General features: G+C 35.4%; 1 protein-coding gene across 1 annotated transcript in view; it reads left to right on the top strand.

Annotated features, from left to right (window-relative positions):
• Nucleotides 1-25,925, top strand: part of MAP3K6 (mitogen-activated protein kinase kinase kinase 6) — a 1,891,200-nt gene that overhangs the window by 1,238,618 nt on the left and 626,657 nt on the right. The window contains exons 19-20 of the mRNA XM_044084347.1: nucleotides 8,384-8,541; nucleotides 23,881-24,085. Coding sequence (XP_043940282.1) covers nucleotides 8,384-8,541; nucleotides 23,881-24,085 — 363 coding nt within the window. The remainder of the gene's footprint in view (nucleotides 1-8,383; nucleotides 8,542-23,880; nucleotides 24,086-25,925) is intronic.

Below are 25,925 nucleotides of genomic sequence, written 5' to 3' on the forward strand. Positions count from 1 at the left end.
TATTGACTTTTATACATATAAATGAATAATACAGTACCTGTAGAATCTCTGGTATCACCAGTATGGAATGTATAGGCTTATTTATTTCGCATAACAATGTTGCCAAAACCTCTTTTTAGATAATCATACATTTTTTTAAGTTTAAATTATCATAAAATACTATTATCAGGCCCCAAATTACCCTTTGTGAATAATACACAGTTTAACTGGTATCAAAAAACATGTTATCAGGACAAAAAACATCAGGATCCTATCTTGTCCAAAGAATACTATTCTCTGGTTTTATTATTCTGAACTATGTAACTTCCAGAGTACCTTTGTATGGAATTTAGCATTTATTTTGATATAAAACCATAATGAGCCTTATAACATAAGCATGTAATACTAAAAGTGCTCTATAGCATAACTTTGTTATATCCTAACCACTAAAGCTATCAACCTGAACTGAAACAGAAAAATGAAACATTAAAGTACTAATGAATCAGATCATAACAAACATAAATAACTAAAAGTCTAATAATGCTTTATCAAAAATCAATATATATATATATATATATATATATATATATATATATATATATACATATCAACATCTTTATAACCAGTACATCACAATCACAAAAACGAAACAGGAGTTACCAACCACGATGTCTTGAACAAACAGTATAACAAAATTCAGTCCAATCCCATAAAAGGCTCCAAACAGGCTTTATTGAGGTCCAAGGAAAAATAAGCGCTTTCACGTAGTATACAACTACGCTTCATCAGATTATACTTAAACTAAAAAGAAGCTCACATTATATACAACCCAAGGCGGGAAAATTATTCACTATAGTAACTAAAGCTTTTCCAATTAACAAAAGTAATAATTTCATTAACATCGTCATTTAGAAAAAGCTGCCGTTCCAGATTTAAAGTGAAACTAACATCACCATTGAGATTCCACTGTTATAAACAGTTCACATAAACAACAATGCTGTGAAGCACTTATACTATAACATATTAAAAAGTATATATATATAAAATTAAAGCCTTATGCTTTTATATGGATTCTATCATTCACATACTTTGTGGATCTTTAAAATATATCTCAGTTTCTTTAAGAAACGCACATCACAAAATACGACGCACATATAGGTATTAGAAAAGATAAATAGTAACAATAAAATTTAGCGCACCATAGATAATGAAGTATCAAAGATTAAAAACAATCATTCCATCGCTGACCTTCTATATTCACAGATAAAGTGACTAGTTTTCTTTCATTACTATTTAGTTCATTCTTATATTTCGCTATGTCTTCAAGGCGTAAATAACGCCATGACGTCACATGATAAACACAGTGATCGTCAGTTAATAAACTAATGAAGTGCGTGGTGCAACAAAAATAACTTGAACCAATTTTATAATATAGAGATCTTACTTATGGCAAAAAACTAAAGGCTAATGTACTAACTGAACTAGTATGTGTGCACATACTTCTAGAAAGGCACAAGAGTGCAAAGTCTGGGATTCCTGCAATCTATATTCACGGATATATGCAAATGATCCAAAAAGGAAATTAAGAATGTATATTATGTATAGCTTACTAGATCTAGAAGCTGAACAAGCTTCAAGAAGGGGAACTATCAACAACCAAATTCTATAAAGTATAATGTAAAACCTAACAACAAATAAAATGTATATATAGTCTGTTAGGATGAATGAAGAATTAAATAAAATGAAATAAACAAAGTAAAAAATAAATGTCAAAAATATCCATGCTCTTATATAGGATCTATAGTTTATAATATTCTGACCATTATATAAAAGTCTTTGTTTGAGAAAGAATATGTATATACTTTTCCATATGTTAATGAACTAAGAGCAAAATACTGTGGAGAATGTGAATATGAATTGAACATTAATATGATAAATATGATAAATATTGTTATGTAATATTATTATAAAATATAAAATGCACATATTTAATCTCATACACATGAAATATAAATTTATATATATATGTGCAGATGTCACCAAACAATATCTATCAAGTCAAAGACACTGATGGTGATGATAAAATTAAAAATATTAATGAAAAACATAAAAAGTGAAATGAAATAAAATAAAATAGTTATAATGAGGTAATAACAAAACAGATGTTAAATTTGATACATATGAATGAACCATTCACATAGTGTATATTCTATAGCTACTATGCCTGTTTTAAGACTTTTGTATTAATATAGGTTTAATAGATATAGCTGAGTTTAAGCCTGGAGGTTGATGGGCCACAAGCTTCAGGATCCAATTTAACTCAATAACCGAAAGGTTATTCTGATTATCTCCACCTCCTGGGTTCTTTGTTACTATTTGTAATACTCTGAAAGAGAAATAATGTGTGGGAAATTCCTGAATGTGCCTGGCTAAAGCATTAGTTTCCACCTTTCTACCTATATCGTACAAGTGATTGTATATTCTCTCTTGCAGTTTTCTCTTCGTCAGCCCCACATAAAATGCTTGGCATGACTCACAAGTAGAGAGATATATCAAATTTGTAGTATTACATGTGGCGTAGAATGTGGGAACAAATGTATAATTATTATTAGGGTGTTTATATACCTGATTTTTTGAAATAAATTGACATCTGTTACAATGATTACAAGGAAAAGTCCCTGTTTTATTATAAATGTCTCCAATTGAATCAGCACCAATATAAGAATCATTACATAAAATTTGCTTTAGATTCTGACTGTTTCTGTAAAGGAAACTAGGTCTGTCACCTACTAATTCTTTTGTCCGACTATCTAATGTGAGGATGTTCCAATTTTTAATGAAAATTCCCCTTAGATGAGTAATGTCACTAGTATATTTTATAGTGAATCTTACTCTGTTGTCAAATGGGGATAAATGTTGCATAGATCTTTCATCATGTAATGTACTGTTCTTGTCATCCTTTTTATGGGACTTAAATGAACTTATCTCTATATCACCTAAAATCTCGTGTCTCACTTTTTTTATCATTGCCATTGGATAGCCTCTTTCAAAAAATAATTCTTCTAAGGAATCTGCTTCTTGGGATAGAAGATATGATTCCCTGCATAATTTTGAAATTCTAATAAATTGACTCTTTAGTATGCCATAGAATGTGTATCTTGGATGCATACTGTCGTATACAAGGAGGCTATTCTTCCATACTGGCTTTCTATATAAGGATGTTACTAATGTACCATTATCTCTGAGGCAGAGAGTAATATCTAGGAAGTCAATCTTCTCACTTGAGATCTCTTTTGTAAATTTCAAGAAACTAGTAGTTGTTTCAAGATATGTTAGTAACAATTCAAAAGTTTCTTGTGTTCCTTGCCAGACGATAAAAATATCGTCAACGAAACGTTTATAAAGTTTCATACACTTGTATAGTTCATGTTTAAACAAAAAAGACCTCTTTTATTATTCTGAACTATGTAACTTCCAGAGTACCTTTGTATGGAACTTAGCATTTATTTTGATATAAAACCATAATGAGCCTTATAACATAAGCATGTAATACTAAAAGTGCTCTATATCATAACTTTGTTATATCCTAACCACTAAAGCTATCAACCTGAACTGAAACAGAAAAATGAAACATTAAAGTACTAATGAATCCGATCATAACAAACATAAATAACTAAAAGTCTAATAATGCTTTATCAAAAATCAATATATATATATATATATATATATATATATATATATATATATATATACGTCAACATCTTTATAACCAGTACATATAAGACATATTTAGACACCAATGGGATAATTGTTGTATATTTGAAATATGCCCAATCTACTATTTGTCATACTCAGTAATGTATAGTAATGTATATGTAAGCCAAACTAAACACTATTATGTAATCAATCCTATGTATGTATACATATAGCTATTTATACACATAGCATGAACAAAAAGCATCACCATGGCTAAACAGAGTATCAGACTTAATGAAAGAAAAAAAACACTATATCTCAAACTATTTATATTAGGAAACAAATACAGAACTTATTGCTATATAGACCTGTCTTCTTATATCAAGTATATGACTGTATCAGCCTACCAGTGCATCTATTTTGGTATTATTTTTATACTCAGTAAGTACATTTAAACATTGCATTATTAACAATAGTTAAAAACTACATTTTCTATATTTCACAATCATAAATGTAGGTTTAGAATATTATAGTTATTGGCTATTATATAAATTATATGTTACAATATAGTTTTAGTATATGCAAGACAATATTTCTCTGAAGCTCAGTTCATTTTTACTGTATGCATTTACTACTGTAGGTATTTTAAGAGCACCTTTACTAACTTACTATTTTTGAATCATATAACTTATTTTATGTGAAGCATCTAAAAAACAAATCGCATATGTGAAGTACCAAATAATAATTGACAAGACAAAAAGCACAGTAAAGTCAGTGTAGTCCAAGTAAATTCAAACATACATTCTTATACTGTCAGGCATATATTTACATAATTCTTTACTGAAGAACTGAAGAAGCTTTTAAAGTGCTTCATTTAAAACTTATTTTTGTTAACTTACAATAAAAACTTTATATTTAATCTTCACCTCATTTAATTTAGTCTTTTTCTCTGCCCTGATGATCTTGTGAAAGTATTTCTTGTTTCACAGGAAGTTTAAAGGTCAAAAAATTCTTCCTGAAGCTGCAGCAAGTCTAAAATGTCATTGTGGAGCTTTTGTGAGTAAGAAACAGCTCAAAACTCATTCTAAGTCTTAAAAATGACTTAAATAAGTGTTGAGCAGGAAAACAGTTTTTAGCTTCACTTTTAGAGTTGCAAAATGCTCACAACTACATCTGGCAAGCTACAGCAGTATAGAAATCTGTTTTAAATGGACATTTACATGAAAAATTGATAGAAACGCTGTTTCATGCAAAAAAAAAACCTCTCATTTAACATTAAAATCACTTAAGGAAACAGGTTTATTCTTCCTTACAAGCCAAATGATCTTTTAAACAATCAGATGTTTAGTTGAAGAAAGGAAAGAGAGAGAAAGAAAAGAAAGAAAAACAGACACACTGCACGTATCACACCATGAAAATGACAGTGTTACAGAACTTGCCTTTCTTAAAATATGTAATATTTACTTATTGTTAGTATAGAACTAATATGTTATTCCTTTTAAATACACTGTACAGTAATGGTACATTTTAAACTTGTTGTTGTTGTGTCTTTCGGCTTATCTAGGTCAGGGGTCGCCACAGCGGAACTCCGGTCCGCTAATGTTTGGTAGTGGATTTTTACGTGCCGAGTTACCAGCCCTGATGCACAACCTTCAATGAAGGCACGCCCATTCACGCATGCCTCCACACAGAAGACGCTCTAACTGAGAATTGAACGTGACAACGTCTTGCTGTGAGGCAACAACGCTACCGCAGCACCACGAATATTACAATTAATCCCAGCAGAACTAACCCCCTAACTTTTGTTTATGTTTTTCAACAGTAACACATAGATAACTGTGTATTAAAAACATTATCTGTTAGAACAAATAAAAAAATGTTTACCTTGTTTCGGATGATTCTTATTTAGAAATTATGAGAACAAGAGTATACTAAGAACTTACAGCTTGTCCATTATATGTTCAGTGAATTGTCTCTATGTTTTTATTTTGCTTCTCTTAAATTCCATCCATTTCTTGTGGCTTGCTTCTTTAAACTTGTCAGTCCCCAGTCCATATCTTCATTTTTGTCCAGAAGTTTCTTCTTTTGAACAAAATCCACTACTTCTTTTAAAGTGTCCCTCAGTTAAGAAAATCCTTATTTTAACCAGAACACGGACTGTGCTTTGATGTTTTCTTTCTTTAAGCTTTTTATGAAGGGAACGTGTCTTTCTTTTAGTCATAACAGAAGTAGAATAGTCATTATCAAATCTTATGGAGTTGTCTCTTATTTTTATAGGTGAGCTAGTCCAGGCTGTCTTCAGGACTAAGTCTTTATCATGACTTGATTAAATTGAACTATAACTGATGTAGAAGAATGTGGATTGCTTTTAATGGTGGGTTTGAGAGAGATCATTGTGCTCTCTCAATTTCAAATGCGAGAGCTTCAGGTAAGTTTAAGGACTTAGGAAACCAGTTACTTAAAAATAAAAGCATGTTGTCTCCTTCTTCCATCTCTGGTGTTCCTTAGATTCTTATATTATTTCTTCTTGACCTACTCTCCAGGTCTTTTATTTTTTCTATAAGTTCAGTACTTTGAGAATAAATTCAGTGTGGTTTTCATTTTCAGCTACACTCCCATGCATGTCGTTTGCTACTTGTTCAACTGCTATTTGCTGTGACTGTTGTTAATCACCTCATTTAATAACTCCCATCTTTTTCATATTTTATTCTTTGAAATTGTCCATTTTCATCTCCAGTTTATCTATTTTTGATGTAAGATCCTGGATACTAGTTAGTATAGACATACAGTTATTTCTTCATTAAAGATTCCTGTGTAGTTCCTTTCACGTCAAGCATTGTAATAATGAAGCAAACTTTGGTCTGACAAGAAAAAAGTTACATAAAAATCACCAACTAGATTTTTCTGTAAAATTCTCATAGATAACTACTTAAATATTAATTTTCCAGTGAAAAACGACTTTAAAATTATTTTTTTTTATAAAATCCTGTCAGAATAAATCAAAATAAACAGAGCAAAAAGTTTCAGTGCTAACAGTTCTCCATCTCGCCCATGCCTCCCAGCAGATTGTATTTCTGAAGCAGTAACCTAGACTTTGTTTTATGTTTTTGCCATGAGTTATCAGCAAACCTGTGTTTTTAAAGAAGGGGTGGGTTTATGTTTGTTGCCATCCAGTGGCTGATACTTTCATCTGATGTTTGGATTCCTAGTTTGGTATTCTAAGGTTGTTACCTATACATTTTTTATCTGGACTATCTAGGAATTGGAACAGTTACCCTGTAGTCTGAAAAACATTGCATAAACTCATATTTGTTTAGTAACACAAACAGTATAACAGAGTTTGTCAAAAATCAAACTTGGGCTGTTTTTTTTTGTTGTTTTTTTTTTTTCTAGACTGAGGAAAGGAGAGACTCTGCCTCCCCATGAAATGCTAATTTGTGTCACAAACCTAACTTAAAGGTGGCAGGAAATGGGGAAGGGTTAAGGGTGAGACAGTGGGTGTGGCTTCTGTCAGTTTGTTGTCACAGCAAAAAGTGGCAACTCTGTGGTATTCTACCTGAAGCTACCTGAAGATAAAGAAAGAAAGCAGCTATATAAATGGAAATTATCCCAGTGCAATTGTGTGTGAGGTATTTGCAATGATAGCAGATGTTTGAATGCTTTTGGGTGTTCTGATTAAGAGCTCCTTCTGTCTTTCCTCATTTTTGTTTGTTGCTTGTAGGCTTTTATTGCTCTGCCTTGGTTGTATATATTTGTTTATTTATTTATTTATTGCTTGGAGAGTAGCTTTGTGTTGTTTGGCGCAGTTATTCTGTAACTCATTTAGTCGTTTTGCACATGTTAGAGGCTTCTGTATTTAAAATGGCAGTTAACATGCTTATAAGGCCTAGTGTGACAACCTTGTTTGAATTAGTTTTGTTTCTTGAGAGAGGCGAGGTGCCTTCTGTATATATCACTACTTGTTGGGGGATTAATTGCAGAATCTTATCTGTGAAGCCCACTGTTATTCTGGGCCAGGTATGGGCTTGTGTTACTTGTGTCATGTGCAGAACTTTCATTCTCTCTCTCTATATATATATATATATAGATATATAGATATAGATATATATATGTGTGTGTGTGTGTGTGTGTGTGTGTGTATCCATATAGACTTTTTTTTCTGGTACTTTGGCTCTGACAATAGATCAGTTTCTTTTTGAATGCTGGGTTCCCACTGTGCTATGGACTGAGACTGACAGCTCTTTCAGCCAGTCGGGGATGGCAGATCTTAATTCAAAGGTGAAAAATTACCTGGAAAAATAATTGACTTAATTAATTTGCTTTTATGGTGAGTACCTCACACAACTGTACTTTCTTGAAAAAGGTAAATGTTTTTGAAATGCATGTAATGAAAGTTAGTTTTATGAAGTTCATACAATTAAAAGGTAATAAGGTAATGATATTAGAGAACTAGATAGTAGGAAAACAAAGTGAGGTGAATAACTTGGGCAAAGAGCAGATGCTATAAAGAAATTGTGCCAGAATTGATTATTGTAATGTGTACAGTTTTCGCATACTATCATTATCCCTGTTTTAAGTATGAGTTACTCAGTATGACTAGCAAACTGCACATTTGTGTGTGTAATGGTGTAAATTTAATGAGATGTATATATCTTTAATGTATTACTTTTGACATGCATCTTTTAATGTGTTTTTCATTTGTTTTAAGGAACCCTTCAGTACATGGCTCCTGAAATCATTGATAAAGGCCTTCGAGGTTATGGTAAGCCAGCTGATATATGGTCTTTGGGATGTACTATTATTGAAATGGCCACAGGAAAGCCTCCCTTTTATGAGCTGGATAATCCACAGGCAGCCATGTTCAAGGTAATATGCTATGTTTATTTTGTTTGTTGTTCTTTTTATTAATTTGTGAAGCTGAAACATTTACTGGAGCCCATAAAGGTCAGTTTGCTAATTGCATTAGAATCTAATAGTTATATTCACTGTTAAAAAACAAAGAAAGCAAAAACATATCAAGCGCAATTCATTTTATAACTGTTAACGCCGCTTTACTTTGTCATTCCTTAATTTTTCTAAGACTTTGTTAAACAGAGCATCTCAACTTTATTCTGGCCTTCATGTTGATCCAGTGGATGGATTGGTGTCTACGGTGTGTGCTGGTAGTTTAAACTTCCGCTAGATGAGCTAACATTGTACTATAAAAAGCCAGTAGGGCAATGCTTCATGAGAGGTGCAACACACTTGATGTTTGGAGCTTAGTACAGACAGTCAAGTTATAAGTTTTTTCCTTCCCTTTCCTTTCCTTGTGCCTGCTATTATGCCTCTCCGGTTGGCTTTGGGATGTTTTTTTTTTCTCCAGTGTGATAAAAGCAACCAGAAAGGCCATTGTCCAGACAACCATACAAGGAGTTTGGTCTCTTGTCCCCCTACTATTTAATTGATGAGGGATAGGGATCTTCTGATCAAGGCCTTAGCCATACCCACCTTGGAGCCTGTGTGTTTTTCCAAGGTGACAGTATACAGTATCAGTGTGTGATGCATTAGTGTTTTTGTACACATGCTGTCTGACTACAGAGACATGCACTCTTGGTGTGCCCAAGCAGACATCATGACATGTACTGCTGATCTCTGCCTCTGATGGTACTGCAGTGGGCTGATGTGTGTACTCTGACAGTGCTACTGCTGGTTTCTCAATTAACTAGATCACTGCTCAGTTACAGGTTGTTTGGTTATAGTTTTGGTTTTATCCTACTGTGCCATGGAGTTGACTAGCCTCGGTATAACTTGATTGTCCAGCTCCCCAAACTTCATCCACTTTAGAACTGCTGCAGCTGCTAGCATTCAGTGACCAACACAGTCATTGGTCTTCACATTCCTCAAAGTCATCATTTGTGTAGGACAGAAAGAAGATGGAATAACTCTGGCTAAAACTGTGTGTGAAATGTATCATACTGTAAACATTGCATTGATAATCACAGTACATGTCCACTAACTGTTCTTGAGATTATAATGAAACCTTTTCCTAGCTGTAGTAGTAATTATGTCCGTGATGTAGTACTACTCGCCATATCTTTGAAATCTAATTTATGGACTTCTGAGACCATTCATATGAATGTCAAACATAACTTTCCATCAGTTTTCTGTGGGAGGACTTTCTACTGCACCGTAGTAAAAGTGCTTTCTTTTGATCAACTTGCAACTTGAAAGTAAGAAAATAAAAACACGCTGTTTGCATGTTAGGTTCTTAGAATTCCATGATTTAAAACTTCTGAGTTTCAAACACTTTTACATTTCCATGTATTCTGGAGAAGTTGTGCAGAGTAAGTGAAGACTTCGTAAGGTGCAATTCCAAAATGTTAGATTGTAAATAAAGAATCAGAAGGTGACAACCTACTGTACTAAATAATGGATAGGTAAAATGCCTAAATTATATGACATATTAGAATATTTGGTACCAAAGTGAAATATCTTCATTTTTAATGTGCATCTCAGTTTGCACACAGTTTTGCACAAGGGCATATTTGACTAACAAAGCCCATTAACAGAATCAGATTTTCAGCAATTAATGGTGCAATCTCACTTAACATCACAGTATTGCACTTCTATAACAGAAGTATATGTTGCATTAAATTCTATACAAGATGGATATTTAAGTCCGTTGAGATTATGTTCATTAAGTCTTTTTGTGATAAAGCGCTTATTAACAGTGATCATATGCAGAGCTGGGTTTCACTAAAATATAAACCTCAGAAATAATTTTCTTACATGTACCAGCATTAATGGGTATTATTTCTTAGTCCACACCAGCTCTGACATGATACTTTGCTTTAGATATAAGTTGGCTGCATTATCCACATGCTACTCAGTTTCTCCAAACTCATGCCACTTAGAACTGATTTGAATCTCTGGCCTTCGGTAACTATCACTAACAGTTGCTAACCTGCACATTCCCTAAAGTAATCAACTGCAGGAATGATTGGTTTAAGTCTTCAGTGCTCAGCATAACGGTCAGTGAGGGAAAGAAACCCAGCTAGCCTTATGATATACGAGGCCTAAACATTACTCAGAAGAGAACTACCACTATTAATGGAGCAAATATACGTAATAATAACCTTAGACCCCTTCCTAACACTAATAAAGCATATGGACAATAGTATAAAGAAGACATTATGCCAGCTAAAATTGTGCTATAAGATATCACAACTCCTTACCTACACAACAAGTGCTCCACTCAAGGTCAAACACAAATAAAATGCAGATAGCTGTTAACAAAGTTGATACTTTTGCATTGCTAGCTGAACCACACACACATCACTACAGCCTGCTGCACCACAGTAACTTGCTACTAGCTACTGACACATCTACATTGTTACCTCACACATCCACAACATTCTAAACATGGTCTGCTGTCTGTCACGTAAAACACAACTGCAAATACAACAGTCTAACTGTACACTGTGAGATAGCTAAGAAGAAGGATTAATACTCACTCGACCACATTTCAAAACCAAATCAGGAGAAAGAGCATTTTGTATGCTAGGGCCAGCTACTCAGAGTAGAGTACCTGCTGAAGTTAGATAATAAAACACCCTGGACTTATTTAAAAGTAAATTGAAAGATTACCCATTTAGTAACATTAAGTGCTCATGTTTTAGAAATGAAGGCTAAATTTGTACTAGGAGTATAAACTCTTTACTTATGAAAAACTTTGTAACAGTTGTACATTTTGAAGGTAAGTTTAAAAGGAGTTCACATATCTGAAATGTATTTACAGTTGATGTACTTGCTCAACAGGCTTTCTGTCATTAACTGTATAAACTTGTGTCATTTCTCTTGCTCAGATGTTAATCTATTTAATTTGCTCATATCTATGTATATTTAGAATATTGTAATGCACTGCTGGATTGTGGCCAAAAAGGGTCTTCTGACCAGTTCACTTCCACATTTAACAAACTAAATAATTAAAAATATAAACAAATGGTATCAAAGAAGAGTTATTATGATGTGCTTCTTGACAGGCGGCTGTTTTAAAATTTCTGCACTCTGTTTCATGATCATAATATAATGATATTTCAGCCATCTGGCTGCAAACTCTGAGAATATTTGTGGAGGTCGAACTTGCCATGAAGACGTGTACTGTATATGGCGTTGTAGCAGTCCAGGTAGGAAAATACTGGTGCAAGAATAACCATAGTTAAGTCTCCAGATACTATACAGTGCTTGATCTAGACTCATTTATGGAGAGAATAGCAGCTATCACCTAACTCTTAAAGAAATGGCTAATATTGAGAAGTACAGCAAGTTATCAAACCTCTGGACACTTGTCCAACCCATTCTCACCATCTAAAAGTGTGAGGTAAGAATATGGAGCTTTGGAGGGCCTGACCAATGTGTGTGCACAGTTATAGCATCCACCTTGTCAGAATGGAGTTTCAGACGGGACGTCACTTTAACCATTTTAGGAGGAACTTCAGACAGCCCCCAGTGGTAATAAGTGTAGCAGTGTACTCCTGAGGGAAGCAAGGATGAAGATGAATATCACAGATATAATGTGATACTGCAAGCTTCTCCTTCTGGTGCCATATCCTGGTAGTAGTCTTTATCTCGTGATGTGTAATAGGACCTGAATGAAGTCACACAGCTCTGAGAGCTTATGCTTCAGATAACCTTCTGAAAGGGCCTTATAAACTAAATAGCAAACCATTCAAAGACTGTGGCAAAAGGTCACATAACGGCCACAGGCACTCAGGCACAACTCTTTGATCTTTGTTTCCAAATGCTAATGACAAAAAAATTCAGTATTGAGTATAAATTTTATTGCCACCAAGGTATTCTCCACTCTAATAAGAATCCTACATACCATCTCCCTTTAAAAACTAAAACAAATACTGATGTCTATAAAGTGTCATGCATTAACATTTTAAAAAGTAACACTGCACTAAGTATATAATTGGCAGTTTATGCCAAATCTGAAAATGTTTGTACGTATTAAGTAAACGTTTCCTTTATCTTAAAAGGCTTAGGATCATCTTACTTATGGAACAGTCCATATAACTGTCTGATTTCTTCAGTGGCCTACCATAGTGGAGAATTTAACAGGACTTTGTACACTGGGCATTTGTTCTTGCTTTTGAGAAAGTTCTAGCTGCACTACAGCTTCATTCAGAGGCAAAGCCTCAGGGGTGCTTCTGTACAGCTCAAGACTGTCATAGTTATTACAGTCTCCATTTTGGGTTGAAGAGCCTAGGCAGTGAGACATTTCCCTGTGGTACATTTGGTTGGTGAAATATGGTTGAAGTGACATTCAGCTGCAGAGAAATATGACTGTTGCAGATTCCCTGTGGGCAAAGAAAAAGAATTTGGTGACATACCTACAACTTCAATAACCAAATGCACAGGTGAAAATAATGTGCGTGACCCCCAATGCAACATAAAACAGCAGGCAGTATGACAGGTGTCAGCAGTAGGCTGGTCAGTGGGCATGTCAGTGGTAGTAAAAATGCAATGCACAATGGACAGCGCCTTTATCGGTATGTGCATGTGGACGACTACCCCTTCACAGTGTTTAGGGAACATTACCTAAAATGCATACTGGAACATAAATGTGACTACAGTGGCATGCAAGATTTCTTCCATGCTGTATCAGTCTTCTCCATGTTGTAGTTGCATTAGCATGTACTGTATACTGAGCACAACACTCTGCCCCCTTGCACTTGGTTATTAAAGCTGTGGTCATGGCAGTGTGTGCTTCTCTTTGCCCACAGGGAATTCACAACAGCCATATTTCTGTGGAACTCCATGTCACTTTAGCCACGTGTCCCCAACCAAATGTACTATAGGGAAATATCTCACTGTCTAGGCACTTGAACCCCCTCCATTTTCTTGATAGAGGATTGGTTGTGACACTTCCATTGGTCTTCTTACGGGAACTTCAGTTTTGATATAGTTGTCTTGTACAAATATTTATGATTCCTTCTGTACCGCTTACCATCTTCCTGTAGACTAGGTAAGACCTCTGTTCTGCAGCTTTATGAATTAATTCAGCTACAGGCTGTATTTTTCCTCATTAGTATTACATTTTCTCCAAGCTGTAAATCGGTTAGTCTTCTACAGATTTTGTTGTAGTAGTGTTGCTGTATTGATTGACTATCTTGCAACATTTCCTTTGCTTTATGTTGGCCTGTCAGATATCAGAAATATAGATGAAATAGACTACATTTTATATCTATATATATATATATATATATATATATATATATATATATATTTATGTATATATATATATATATATATATATATATATATATGCTTTATATGTACTCAGGCACACACATGAGTATAAATATATAATGTGTATGTGTACATGTATATGTGTGTGTGTGTGTGTGTGTGTTTGTGTGTTTTATGAAGTGTTGTTTTCTCTCTCTCTCTCTATATATATATATATATATATATATATATATATCTTTATGTATACACATTTGTTATATATTCTATCTATAACAGGTGGTCCCTGTGATATGACTGAAAACAGCCCTTGCAGCAGTCCCCCTGTCTGGTTAACTAATGTAAAATAAAATAATATAGGCAGGGTGCATTTCATCCTTATCCCCATTCATCAATGAGCTTGTGTGAGAATTAGTCCTTTCAGTGGTGTATTCCTGCATTGCAGAGTTATAATATGACAGCCTTCATAACTTTTGTTACTGCTCTTTTTCATGAGAGTGTTCACTGGTTGGATAGTTCTCCCTTCTTCATCTTCATCTTTGAAGAAAACGGTAGTGGCTGATATACCTAAATATGATAAAGACCCATCAGATCCAGCTTCATATAGGCCCATTTCGATTATAAACCATGATTATAAAGTGTTTATTTCTATAATGGCTAAAAGAATGGAAAAGATGATGCCAAAATTGATAGACATGGATCATTATGGTTTTGTGGAGGGGAGGTAACATTTGACTACATAAATAGAACAATGGTGATTAAGAGGGAAGCAAAATGTAAGACAATACCGCTGTTATTGGTGGGTCTTGATGCAGTGAAAGCATTCAACAGAGTAAGCTGGGATTTTATGAGTAGAGCAGTGAAAGCATTTGCATTTCCTGATAAAATTATAAGGTTGATATGTGAGGGATCGGAGAAGAAAATTAAAGTAGGTGGATTCCTCTCTGATAAGTTCTGTTTGAGAAGAGGAACCAGGCAGCGGGGTCCTCTTTCACCTTTGTTATTTGAGTTATGTTGAGAACCATTGGCAAAGAAAATAAGGGACTCAGAAATTCAAGGATATAATTGGTACGGTAGTCAAGAAAAGCTGGTATTTTTGTAGATGATGTGATTTTATACCTGATAAAACCTGAAAAGGACATTTTATTGTTGTTGAACATTTTGAGACAGTTTTACATTTTTTCTGGAGACAAAAATTAATGAAGACAAAACAAAGGCAATAGCTGTAAACTATATACCAACACATGAATTGGTTCAGCACTAGCCATATATATGGTGACATAATAAAATGAAGTATTTAGGAGTATCGATTAAAAAGGATTGTTATGGCAACTAAGGATATGTGGGAAGAGACTGAACAAAAGATCATACAAAAACTGAGAAATTGAAAGGTCTGTTTTATGAATATGGATAGCAAGATACAAGCAGTCATAATGTTTTTAGTCCCTTTAGTTTCATACACAGGTCAGGCATATTTTTATCATCCAGAAGAGAAGTTGCTGGATAGCAATTAATAAAGAGTTAAAGGATTTTATCTGGGAGGGGTAGTCAACAATAGTGAACTGGGATAAACTGATCCTTTCAAAAGAACAAGGTTGTTTGGGATTACCTGATTTGAACGGGTACTTCAGAGCTACATAGTTAAGGCTCCTATACATAATACAAGCAGAAAGCAATAATTCAAAGTAGAAAGGGATGATGATGAAATGGGGGGGGTGCTTAAAAAACAAGAAGAGACTGGGATTTTGGATACAGATCCTTAAGGAGAATAACACTAACCATATATAATAGTATATTCATAAAGTAGCAGAAAGTATTCTACGAACTCAGCCAACACAGGAAAAGCGAAAGGAGATTCTGCCGATAGGGATGACTGCAATTAGGGATTCAGATAACAGGCAAGAGGGGGCTGGAATATACTGGAGAAAATTAAAATGAATCAAGGTACTGGGAACAAATAATTGGAGAGGGAAAGCTAATAGAATGGAAAGAGGCCAGGAATTTATTTGGACTGCAGGTTAGAGATTGTTTTCCCAATCAAGGATTCATATCAGGGTATAGGCAAATAGAAAGGGATAGGGGGATCCTAAGCAAAAGACCAGCACTTATAGAGTTTTTGGTAGAATAGAACAGAAGCTGATGTCAAAAAAAGGATAATTGGTAGAGCATATAAAATATTGCATGATAACTATATGAATCAGTCAGAGGAGGTTAGAAAGGATTGGGAAGAGTGACTGGATAAACAATCAAGAAACAATGGGGGATATATGTATGACTCCCAAATATACAACATATATTGTTTATATATATATATATATATATATATATATATATATATATATATATATATATATTATATATATATAATATATATATAATATATATATATATATATATATATATATATATATATATATATATATATATATATATATATGTATACCATTCAGAGTAGAATCTGTAGCTAATTTAATGAGCCATTGAAAATACTTTTCTTCTTCTTAGTATGATCCCAGGCTTTGTCTTGCTCTAACAACTTTCTTAGAAGCATTGTTTTGTCAGAGATATTAGATACAAACTTAAAAAGATACTTCATCATTCTTAGAAATCTTTGTAATACCTGCGTGCCTTTGGCTCTGGATGTTGCACAATTGCTCATACTTTTTTCTGGGTCACATTTTAAACCATGACCCATTAACAATGTTTCAGTCTCTTTGCATGCTCTTCTTGTGTCTTACCACATGCAAGTAGATCATCATTATCTTTATATTGCTTTCCAAACCTTTAGTGGCATTGACTCTTTAAAATATCTTTGGTGCTGGAAATGCCAAATAGAGGGCTTAATAATCTGTACCTTCCTAACCGTGTATTAAATTACATAATTTGGAGCTTTGTTCATCTAGTCTTATCTGATATTAACACTGGTTTGTATCTAACACCAAAAAATATTGTTAGCAGTTAGCTTCATTGGAAGAATACATGTCAAAGTCCTGTTTCACCCAGCGTCCCCCAGATGCAATGCAACATCAGTGAATTTGTAGTAGATGGGAGGGTACGGGGAGCTTTGCCCACAAAACTGTCAGTCAGAAGTCTGAGAAAACATTGTGTTTTACTACTTTTGGAGGCGACAGTCCTAATGAAACAGAGTTCAGGCTTAAGTGCAAGGCAACCAGGTAGTGTACAAGTCAATAACATATAAAACATAAAACAACATAAATTACATAAGAAAGATTTAGGTGATGATAAAATTAATAGAAATAGGTATGTTAGTGGTTAATTATAAGCTAATTATAAGCTATGTCAAACAAATATGAATTTAAACTAATTTTAAAACTGGTTAATGTAGGTGTTTCCCATAGCCAACCAGGAAGATGGTACCATAGAAAAAGTCCTTGATAGCTAAAAGAGCGACAACCAGAAGGATTGATATTGTAACATGGAGGCAGAAGGAGGAGTTTTGATTACTTTGCCCTGTAAATTAAAGGCATAATCAAAAAAATTAACATTTGAGCTCTTGAGACTGCTTCTTCAACTGTAAGCCATGGGCATGCTCTGGTTTAATTACATGCCAAATTTAGTGGATTTAAAACAGACAAAAATCATTTAATTCATTACCACGGTAACCACACTGTTCACTCATTGTGTTAAATCTGATTACTTTTTTAATAACACCTAGGTTTTCGATTCTCTTCACTTTCTGGAAGCCTGAGTAACTGGTACAGCATCAGTTTTTCTTTATACATAATACTCTCCATGCAAACTTTATGAGCTTGTGGATAAATCAGCATAGTTATGGAGGATATCACTGCAGTGGCTGTTTGCAGTATCTGGCGTGTGATTTGATCAGTTTTTCACATATCCAGCCTTTGCTTTTATGCTGTTATTTTTATTATTTGTAGCTTCTCAGAAGTCATACAGCTCAAAATATTAGGAAAGTTTCCCCAAGTGGCAGTATTTGGAAAACATAAGACTGACCCTTTTTTGTACTTAACATATCAGCACTTTCTGTCTCAGTGATAGAATGCAGTGGCCAAAGTAGGCTAACACTGTACACACGGCTCTCTTGTGTACTTTCAAGTCACAAAGTTTTATTTTCTGATAATGTATTACCACCTTATCTGTGTTGTATTTAAATACCGCATTCTTTCCATTAACTCACACCATTTTCCCAACTGTCTGCTTTGCATTACTGTTTTGCTGTTCAGTATGCATTTTCTGATTTTGCACGGTCTTGTCTTTTCACTTTTACAGTACCAATAAATAGTTAATTTTCATTATTTCTGTTCAGCAATTTGCACATTATTTTGAACACATTTGTTTTCCTGTCTGCACATTTTATAAAAATGCCCTTTCCTAGCATAGATTCTGCAAGACTGATTAAAAGATGGGTAATTCTTCCTTGTATGTCACCTTACCTGCTGCAAGTTAGAAGTTCATTTGCATGAAAAGCGTTTTTTCTGGACACTCTTTTTTACGTTGCACTGTTCTGTTTTTCATTTCATTAGCTTTACAACACATCTTGCTTTCATTTCTCATTTTTGCCTTATTTGACTTGCATTTTATCTTACACACCTTTTCATCAGTCAGTTGGCATAACTGTTGTGGCAGTTTCACTTGTTATACATACATACATTCACGTTTTCCTTAAAAAAGCTATCCTTTGTTTCATCAAACAATAAATTATTCTGTCTTGTAGAAGACAGTCGTACAGCTCTCCAAATTCAGAGTCTTTAGTTCTGTTATTTAGCTTGGTAACATATTTATCCATAGTCTGTGGAAGATCTTGTGGTCTTGTAATGAGCAAATACCTAATTACTGGCACTGGTTTTGCCTTTCTGGTTATCAAAAAAGTAGAGGAGATTAAATACCTTCTTTATGGCATCTTTCTTAGCAGCATGCAAGAATGTAGCACAGTGAACATTCTTTGGTTGTCAGTAAATCCAATTGCGTCATGCAATAAACCTTCTGTATCCATATGTTTCAGGTTTCTGCAAACTTTTCTTTATTTTGAAAGAATTCTGGGAAGTTGCAGATGAGTCATTCTTCCTCTGTGATCTTATAAAAGCAAAAAAGATATTCAGGTAAGAAGCGTGTTAACAGTCCCCCAAAGCTCAAATTTATGCCCCTAGCACATATAATTTGCATAAATATGCAATAATAGTTTGTTTATACTGTTCATACCAGCATTCACAATGTAAAAATCCACTGTAATGTGGAAGCAGTCCTAATATACATGTTTGTTTACCTAACAAATTATATATATATAATTTCTAGGAGAAACAGATGTTTTCTTAAGAAAAATAATTTTGTAGAAGGTTTTCTCCAGCAGGGGACTTATCTGCCCAGCCTTGAAGGATCAGTAGCTGAATGTCAGTCTCACAAAGCTTGCAGAAGGAGTGTGTAGCTACAAAGTTCTGAAGCTTTTTACACTCTGCCTTTTACACAGGGCTGTGCTTGAGCTCCTGCAGTTAGAGTGCATTGAAGGTGCCCTTAAGTTTTGAAAAGGTGATCAGGAGGTCATATCTTTGGCAGGATATTGCCCAAATTACTTAGGATACTGCAACAGTGATCTAAAGATGAACATTTATAATTCTGCATTTCCAAACCAAGTAATTATTGACAGCAAATATGATTCTTAATCGCGGTGGTGGTGCTGCAGTAGTGTTGTCGCCTCACAGTAAGACGCTGTCTGGTTCAATTCTCAGCTAGACCGTCTTCTGCGTGGAGACGTGCGTGAATGGGCATACCTTCGTTGAAGGTTGTGCATCAGGTCTGGAAGCCGGTACGTAAAATTCATCTGCCAATCATTAGTGGACCGGAGTTCCGCTGTGGCGACCCCTAACCGGGAAAAGCCAAAAGAAACAAACAAACAAACTTCAGATACGTTTATTCAGTTCTGGGCGATCTTTTGACACACACTGACATAATGCCTTATCAAATAGCTTAAAAATAATATTCAGTGTCAGGATATGGGGTCCAATTTCCATGAGATCTATAGTCTAAATGATGTCTCTAAAAGCAAGTGTACACCACGCATGTTAAAGCTGTATACCACGGGTAGGCAATGATGCTTACATCTGTTGGATGTCTTAGTGCTGGGGTGGGGGAAGATAGATTTCTGTATCTATATGGGTTCCATTAAGTTGATTGAACTATCTTTTGCTTGAGTGAAGGAAAAACCTGCAAAAGAGATTGATTAATTAAAGATCACAAATTAAAAGTCTTTTTCATGTGTAGAATCATAGTACACAATGGGTGAAATAGTTTCCCCTACTTTAGTGCATTCTTGGAGTTGGTATATCTGCATGACAAGTGGGTCTTGCCCCTCATGCAGAAAACCCAGTTTCTTTTTGTTTGAGGTTTGGATTTTTTTGAGTAATATGGTAATATGTGCTTCAACATTTGAAATTTTCAAGCACATGATAATAGAATCATCTCTCTCTCTCTCTATATATATATATATATGTATATATATATATATATATATATATATATATATATATATATATATATATATACACACATATATACAGTATATACATACACATATTTATATCTATCTATATATCTATGTATCTACATATATCTCTATATATCTCTCTCTCTATATATATATATATATATATATATGATTGCTGATGCTTCCATTGACAGTGTTGTGTGGTCAGCATCCTTTTAGTCAGGTAAACAGATGGTTGACAGGTGTGCAAGATCGCACAATTCTCGGTATTTGGGAATATTCCCTTTTCATGGTTTTGTGTGATCTTGAAGTATATATAATTAGCAGGGCGGATGCAAGAGGGCCTGCCGACCTAGGAGAAAACAATGTTTTTATGAGTTTTGAGGGAGACTGCATAATTCTTTGAAACCCTGGTTTAATTTTTTTCAGGTTTTTCTGACTGTGAACCTGCCAATTTCCTTGATATGGAAATATAGAGCAGGTTGTGAAATAGTTTTCAGTGGTGATGATGGGTATAATTGCGAGTTTAGCAGATATCGCATTTTTAAAAGTGATTTCATAATTGATCGGTGGATGTTCATCATGTTTCACTGTTGCAGTAATAACTTCTTAAGGTTTCGAGGAACCCCTTGGTTGGCTCAAAGACTGGAGACATTTTACCATCCTTCAAGCCTGTTGGATGCCTTTCCATCCAGCGTCAGGACATCAGTGTATAAGGGTTGCTGACTAGTGCCATTTTCTCAGTTCTTTCTTGCCTTTGGAACCTGAAACAGATTAATCGGTCGGTCTGAAGTCAGAGTTTAGAACAATGATAAAGACAGATAGCCCATCAGGGAGCTGTTTTCTTTATGATAAAGAGAGGTAGCCCATCAGGGAGCTGTTTTCTTTATGATAAAGACAGGTAGCCCATCAGGGAGCTGTTTTCTTTATGATAAAGAGAGGTAGCCCATCAGGGAGCTGTTTTCTTTATGATAAAGACAGGTAGCCCATCAGGGAGCTGTTTTCTTTATGATAAAGACAGGTAGCCCATCAGGGAACTGTTTTCTTTATGATAAAGACAGGTAGCCCATCAGGGAGCTGTTTTCTTTATGATAAAGACAGGTAGCCCATCAGGGAGCTGTTTTCTTTATGATAAAGACAGGTAGCCCATCAGGGAGCTGTTTTCTTTATGATAAAGACAGGTAGCCCATCAGGGAGCTGTTTTCTTTATGATAAAGACAGGTAGCCCATCAGGGAGCTGTTTTCTTTATGATAAAGACAGGTAGCCCATCAGGGAGCTGTTTTCTTTATGATAAAGACAGGTAGCCCATCAGGGAGCTGTTTTCTTTATGATAAAGACAGGTAGCCCATCAGGGAGCTGTTTTCTTTATGATAAAGACAGGTAGCCCATCAGGGAGCTGTTTTCTTTATGATAAAGACAGGTAGCCCATCAGGGAGCTGTTTTCTTTATGATAAAGACAGGTAGCCCATCAGGGAGCTGTTTTCTTTATGATAAAGACAGGTAGCCCATCAGGGAGCTGTTTTCTTTATGATAAAGACAGGTAGCCCATCAGGGAGCTGTTTTCTTTATGATAAAGACAGGTAGCCCATCAGGAGCTGTTTTCTTTATGATAAAGACAGGTAGCCCATCAGGGAGCTGTTTTCTTTATGATAAAGACAGGTAGCCCATCAGGGAGCTGTTTTCTTTATGATAAAGACAGGTAGCCCATCAGGGAGCTGTTTTCTTTATGATAAAGACAAGTAGCCCATCAGGGAGCTGTTTGCTTTATGATAAAGACAGGTAGCCCATCAGGGAGCTGTTTTCTTTATGATAAAGACAGGTAGCCCATCAGGGAGCTGTTTTCTTCATGATAAAGACAGGTAGCCCATCACGGAGCTGTTTTCTTTATGATAAAGACAGGTAGCCCATCACGGAGCTGTTTTCTTTATTATTATCTGCCATGCTATTTGATATCAGTTGCCAAGACAAATACTTGCTCGGAGTGGTGGAAACAAATCCATCACTGGGGCATCCACACTCCATGTCTTTCTTCCTGTGCCCAGAGCATGACGTACCCAACTGTTCCCAGTGTGCCTAACTCATTACAGCCGAGTGCGTCTCCAGGCGTTTCTGCAGTTACCTCCTACTGTGCTTCTAGGTGTCAAATATTGCTTGTTCATATTTGCATTAGTAATTCCAAAACCATGCTACATACAAAGTGTCAGAATATTTTATGTTTCATAGTCTTGGTTGCTTCAAAACATTTCACCTCCAGTTAAAGGCATTTCATAGGTTTATAGCTAAGTAATAGGCTAGCTGCCCTTGTGGGTCATTTTAATCCTAGCCCATTTTCCTTTTGTGCTTTTGAGATCATGGAGAATGCAGTTGTGTGGTCCCTTTTCTGTAAGCTACACACCTACAGGTTCTGTGGATTAAACTTCAGCTGTACTGAAGGTGACCTTGAACTCATCCTTTGTAAGACGTGTGTGGGGGCCCTTTTGATATAGAGTCTCTAACAAGTTGTGCCACTAATGTCATACTCTTCAAAATTCATTTTGTCTCTTTCCTAACTACTGTCTAAAAAAAATAAAATAATTTCTGGGCAGTGTATACTTTTGCATGTTTACCTTGTGGCTGCAAAGTTACATATTTCTTTTGGTGTCAGAACCAGATCACATTCATCCAGTTTAGAATATCCACACTGCTGCCTCCAATTAACATATCCTGATCAGCCCTGGAAAACCATACCACTGATAACAAGGTATATACAAGATACTTAGCTATAGCAGAGTATAGTAAACAAATACTGGTGCCTTAGGCTATGACAAGCACTAGCCACACCAAAGTAGACCCCATCCCATACACCTGAAAAGCAGAGGTATAATGACTAGTTCTTGTGGAATTCCCCACATCGGTCACATCCCAGTCTTACGGTACTCTCTTACAACAGTGACTGTATCTTGGCTACAAGTCTTACATTTACACAGTCTCACAAATGTCCAGGAGGGGCTAATAATTCCTGTCATTGTTGCAGCTCCTTTCCTTACAGCATATTTCTGCTAGTAGTCAGTGAGCCAAGCATTATATTCTTGCTTGTTTGCTTGTTCATATCTTGTAGGTATCCTGCAGGTAAATGGTGGCCGAACTGTCAGCAACTGTGCATGTCCTTCTGCCTAGGCTTATGACATTATCAGTTGCACTGTTGGGGTGCATGATCACCTCCAAGGATGGTAGCTACATATTTAAAAAAAAAGTCCGTAGACAGGGATACAGGAAGCACAGATCCTGGCAACTACTGTTTGCTTAAGGCCTTCTTACAGATAGAAATATACTGAGTAATTATCTGGTATTTTTAGTGGTTGTCCTATTTTACTATCCTTTCAAGCTTTTGTGAGTTTACTGTGTATTAAAAATTTTATTTTTTGGTGTACTCACTAAAACTACAAAAACACAGACACAAATAATTAAATACATTGCAAAGCGTATGGCAGATGTGTAGCAGAATAATGACTTGAGTATTACATTCTTTTTCCAGGTGGGAATGTTTAAGATTCACCCAGAAATTCCTGAATCCATGTCTCCTGAGGCCAAAGCCTTCATTCTTCGATGTTTTGAACCAGATCCATATAAAAGAGCCGCTGCTGCTGAGCTTCTACAGGACCCCTTCTTGAAAGGCACCAACAAGAAGAAGGCAAAGGGTCATTTACCACAGAAGAACACCTTGGTGCAGTCTTGTGCAAGTATGTGCAAGTTATATATTTCTAGATGCATTTCAAGTCAAAAGTGATAGAGTATCTGTCAAGACTGCCCTTATAATCCTAAATGTGCTACCATGTTTAGTTATAGAATAAGCCCTAATATATGTTTTGGAATACACATGATCTTTACTTACTTTATTATCTAGTGTCTATTAGTTATTTTCTGTGACAAGCTGACTTTTGGACTCCTGTCTAAGCTGCATGTTCTTTCACATTCTTTCATGCCTCAATATACATTTCCCTGTTACCCTTTGAGGACTAGTTACAGTCATACGTTACACATTACTTTTGATCTGGCCAAGACATTCGATGCTGTTCCCCATGCTAGCCTAATTAATAAACTAAATGTGTTACAAATAGATTCCCTGTGCTGTGAGATGGCTGAAAGACAGAATCCGCATGGTACGGGTGTCAGGGGCAGTGTCAGAGAACATGAAGGTAACTAGTGGTGTTCTGCAGGGTTAAGTGTTGGGACTGCTTTTGTTCAGTATTTATGTCTCTGACATACAGACTAAAAACCAAGTCCTATCGTTTGGATAAATACAAATGGGGAGTTATTGTCAAATCCCCATCTCATGCAGAAGCCCTCCAGCAGGAACTTGCACTTATAAATAGGAGCATTGACAATTAGGTTAAGCTAAGTGTTAGAAAATGCATTGTTGTTGCATGTGACAAGCAAGCCATCCTTTCAGTGTATAGCATGGAGAATATCCCATTTCAAAATGAAAATATAGTTAAGAGACCTGAGAACTTGGGTAGTTGTTAGGAAACCCTTCTATGTGGCACAGCTGATTGCCAAGGGAGTATCATCCACATCTAAAGAGGTTATATTCCACTTGTATTCAGCACTAATCAGAGTCAGACCAGTTATACAGTGTAGTGTCCCTTTTGTCATGTACCTCACCAGATATATCAAACTGTTTACTATCAAAATGTCGATCGCCCATCGTCGAATGCACATACTGTCGACTCCTTTATGCGAAAGCTGTAATGTTAGTTTCTCAAGATATCGAACTAAAACACTGAACGTCGACATTTCCGACCGCTACACCACAAAACAAGTGCTACCATGGGTCCAGCGAGATTTTGCATTTCGGAATATCGGTGTTCGACATTCCAACAGTCACTGTTCGGAGTTCGCGTTAGTGGTGTCGACGATGGGCGATCGACATTTTGATAGTAAACCATATCAAACATTTGGAAACATCCCAGAGGTACCCAACAAATAGGACCACATACTTAAAATCCCAGGCTACCAGAAAAGACTAGAAGCCTCAGAGAAGATCTGTGCTTTCCTTGGTTTCAGAGTAGTTAGGGACCCAGAACTTAAAGATTTCTTGTAACCTTACAAATTAAACAGTTGACAAATACAAGAACAAGGGATGCAAATCTATTTCAGAAAACAGTAAAACAGGGTGAATAGACAGATTTATTACTAAGACTCCCCTTCATTTCTAGAATAGACTTCCCTTGTAGACAAAGCACTGTGAAAACTATCTTCCCTTCATATGGGACCCGGATAACTGGATGGGTGTTCATAAATTCATCATGGGCATGTCTGGCTGAGCCATCCTCGAGAAGGAAGGTTCAGTCTATAATGGGAACTGGCAAGGCATAATGGTCACTTGATTCAGTAACCTTGGACTCCCATGCTGACAGATAATGAGTGCATTCTATAAAATTGTAGCTGACTGAAGTGAACAGGCTTCTTAACAGAAGTGGATTTCAGGTAATTAAATGCTGAGGGTATACATAGAAGTGGATTAGTAGAATAAGTATTGGTTATGTTTAATTATTAATATAGGCATATGATAAAATATTT

The sequence above is a fragment of the Protopterus annectens genome, chromosome 1.part1 (assembly GCF_019279795.1).
Source record: "Protopterus annectens isolate FY-2018-M chromosome 1.part1, PAN1.0, whole genome shotgun sequence".
Lineage (NCBI taxonomy): Eukaryota > Metazoa > Chordata > Ceratodontiformes > Protopteridae > Protopterus > Protopterus annectens.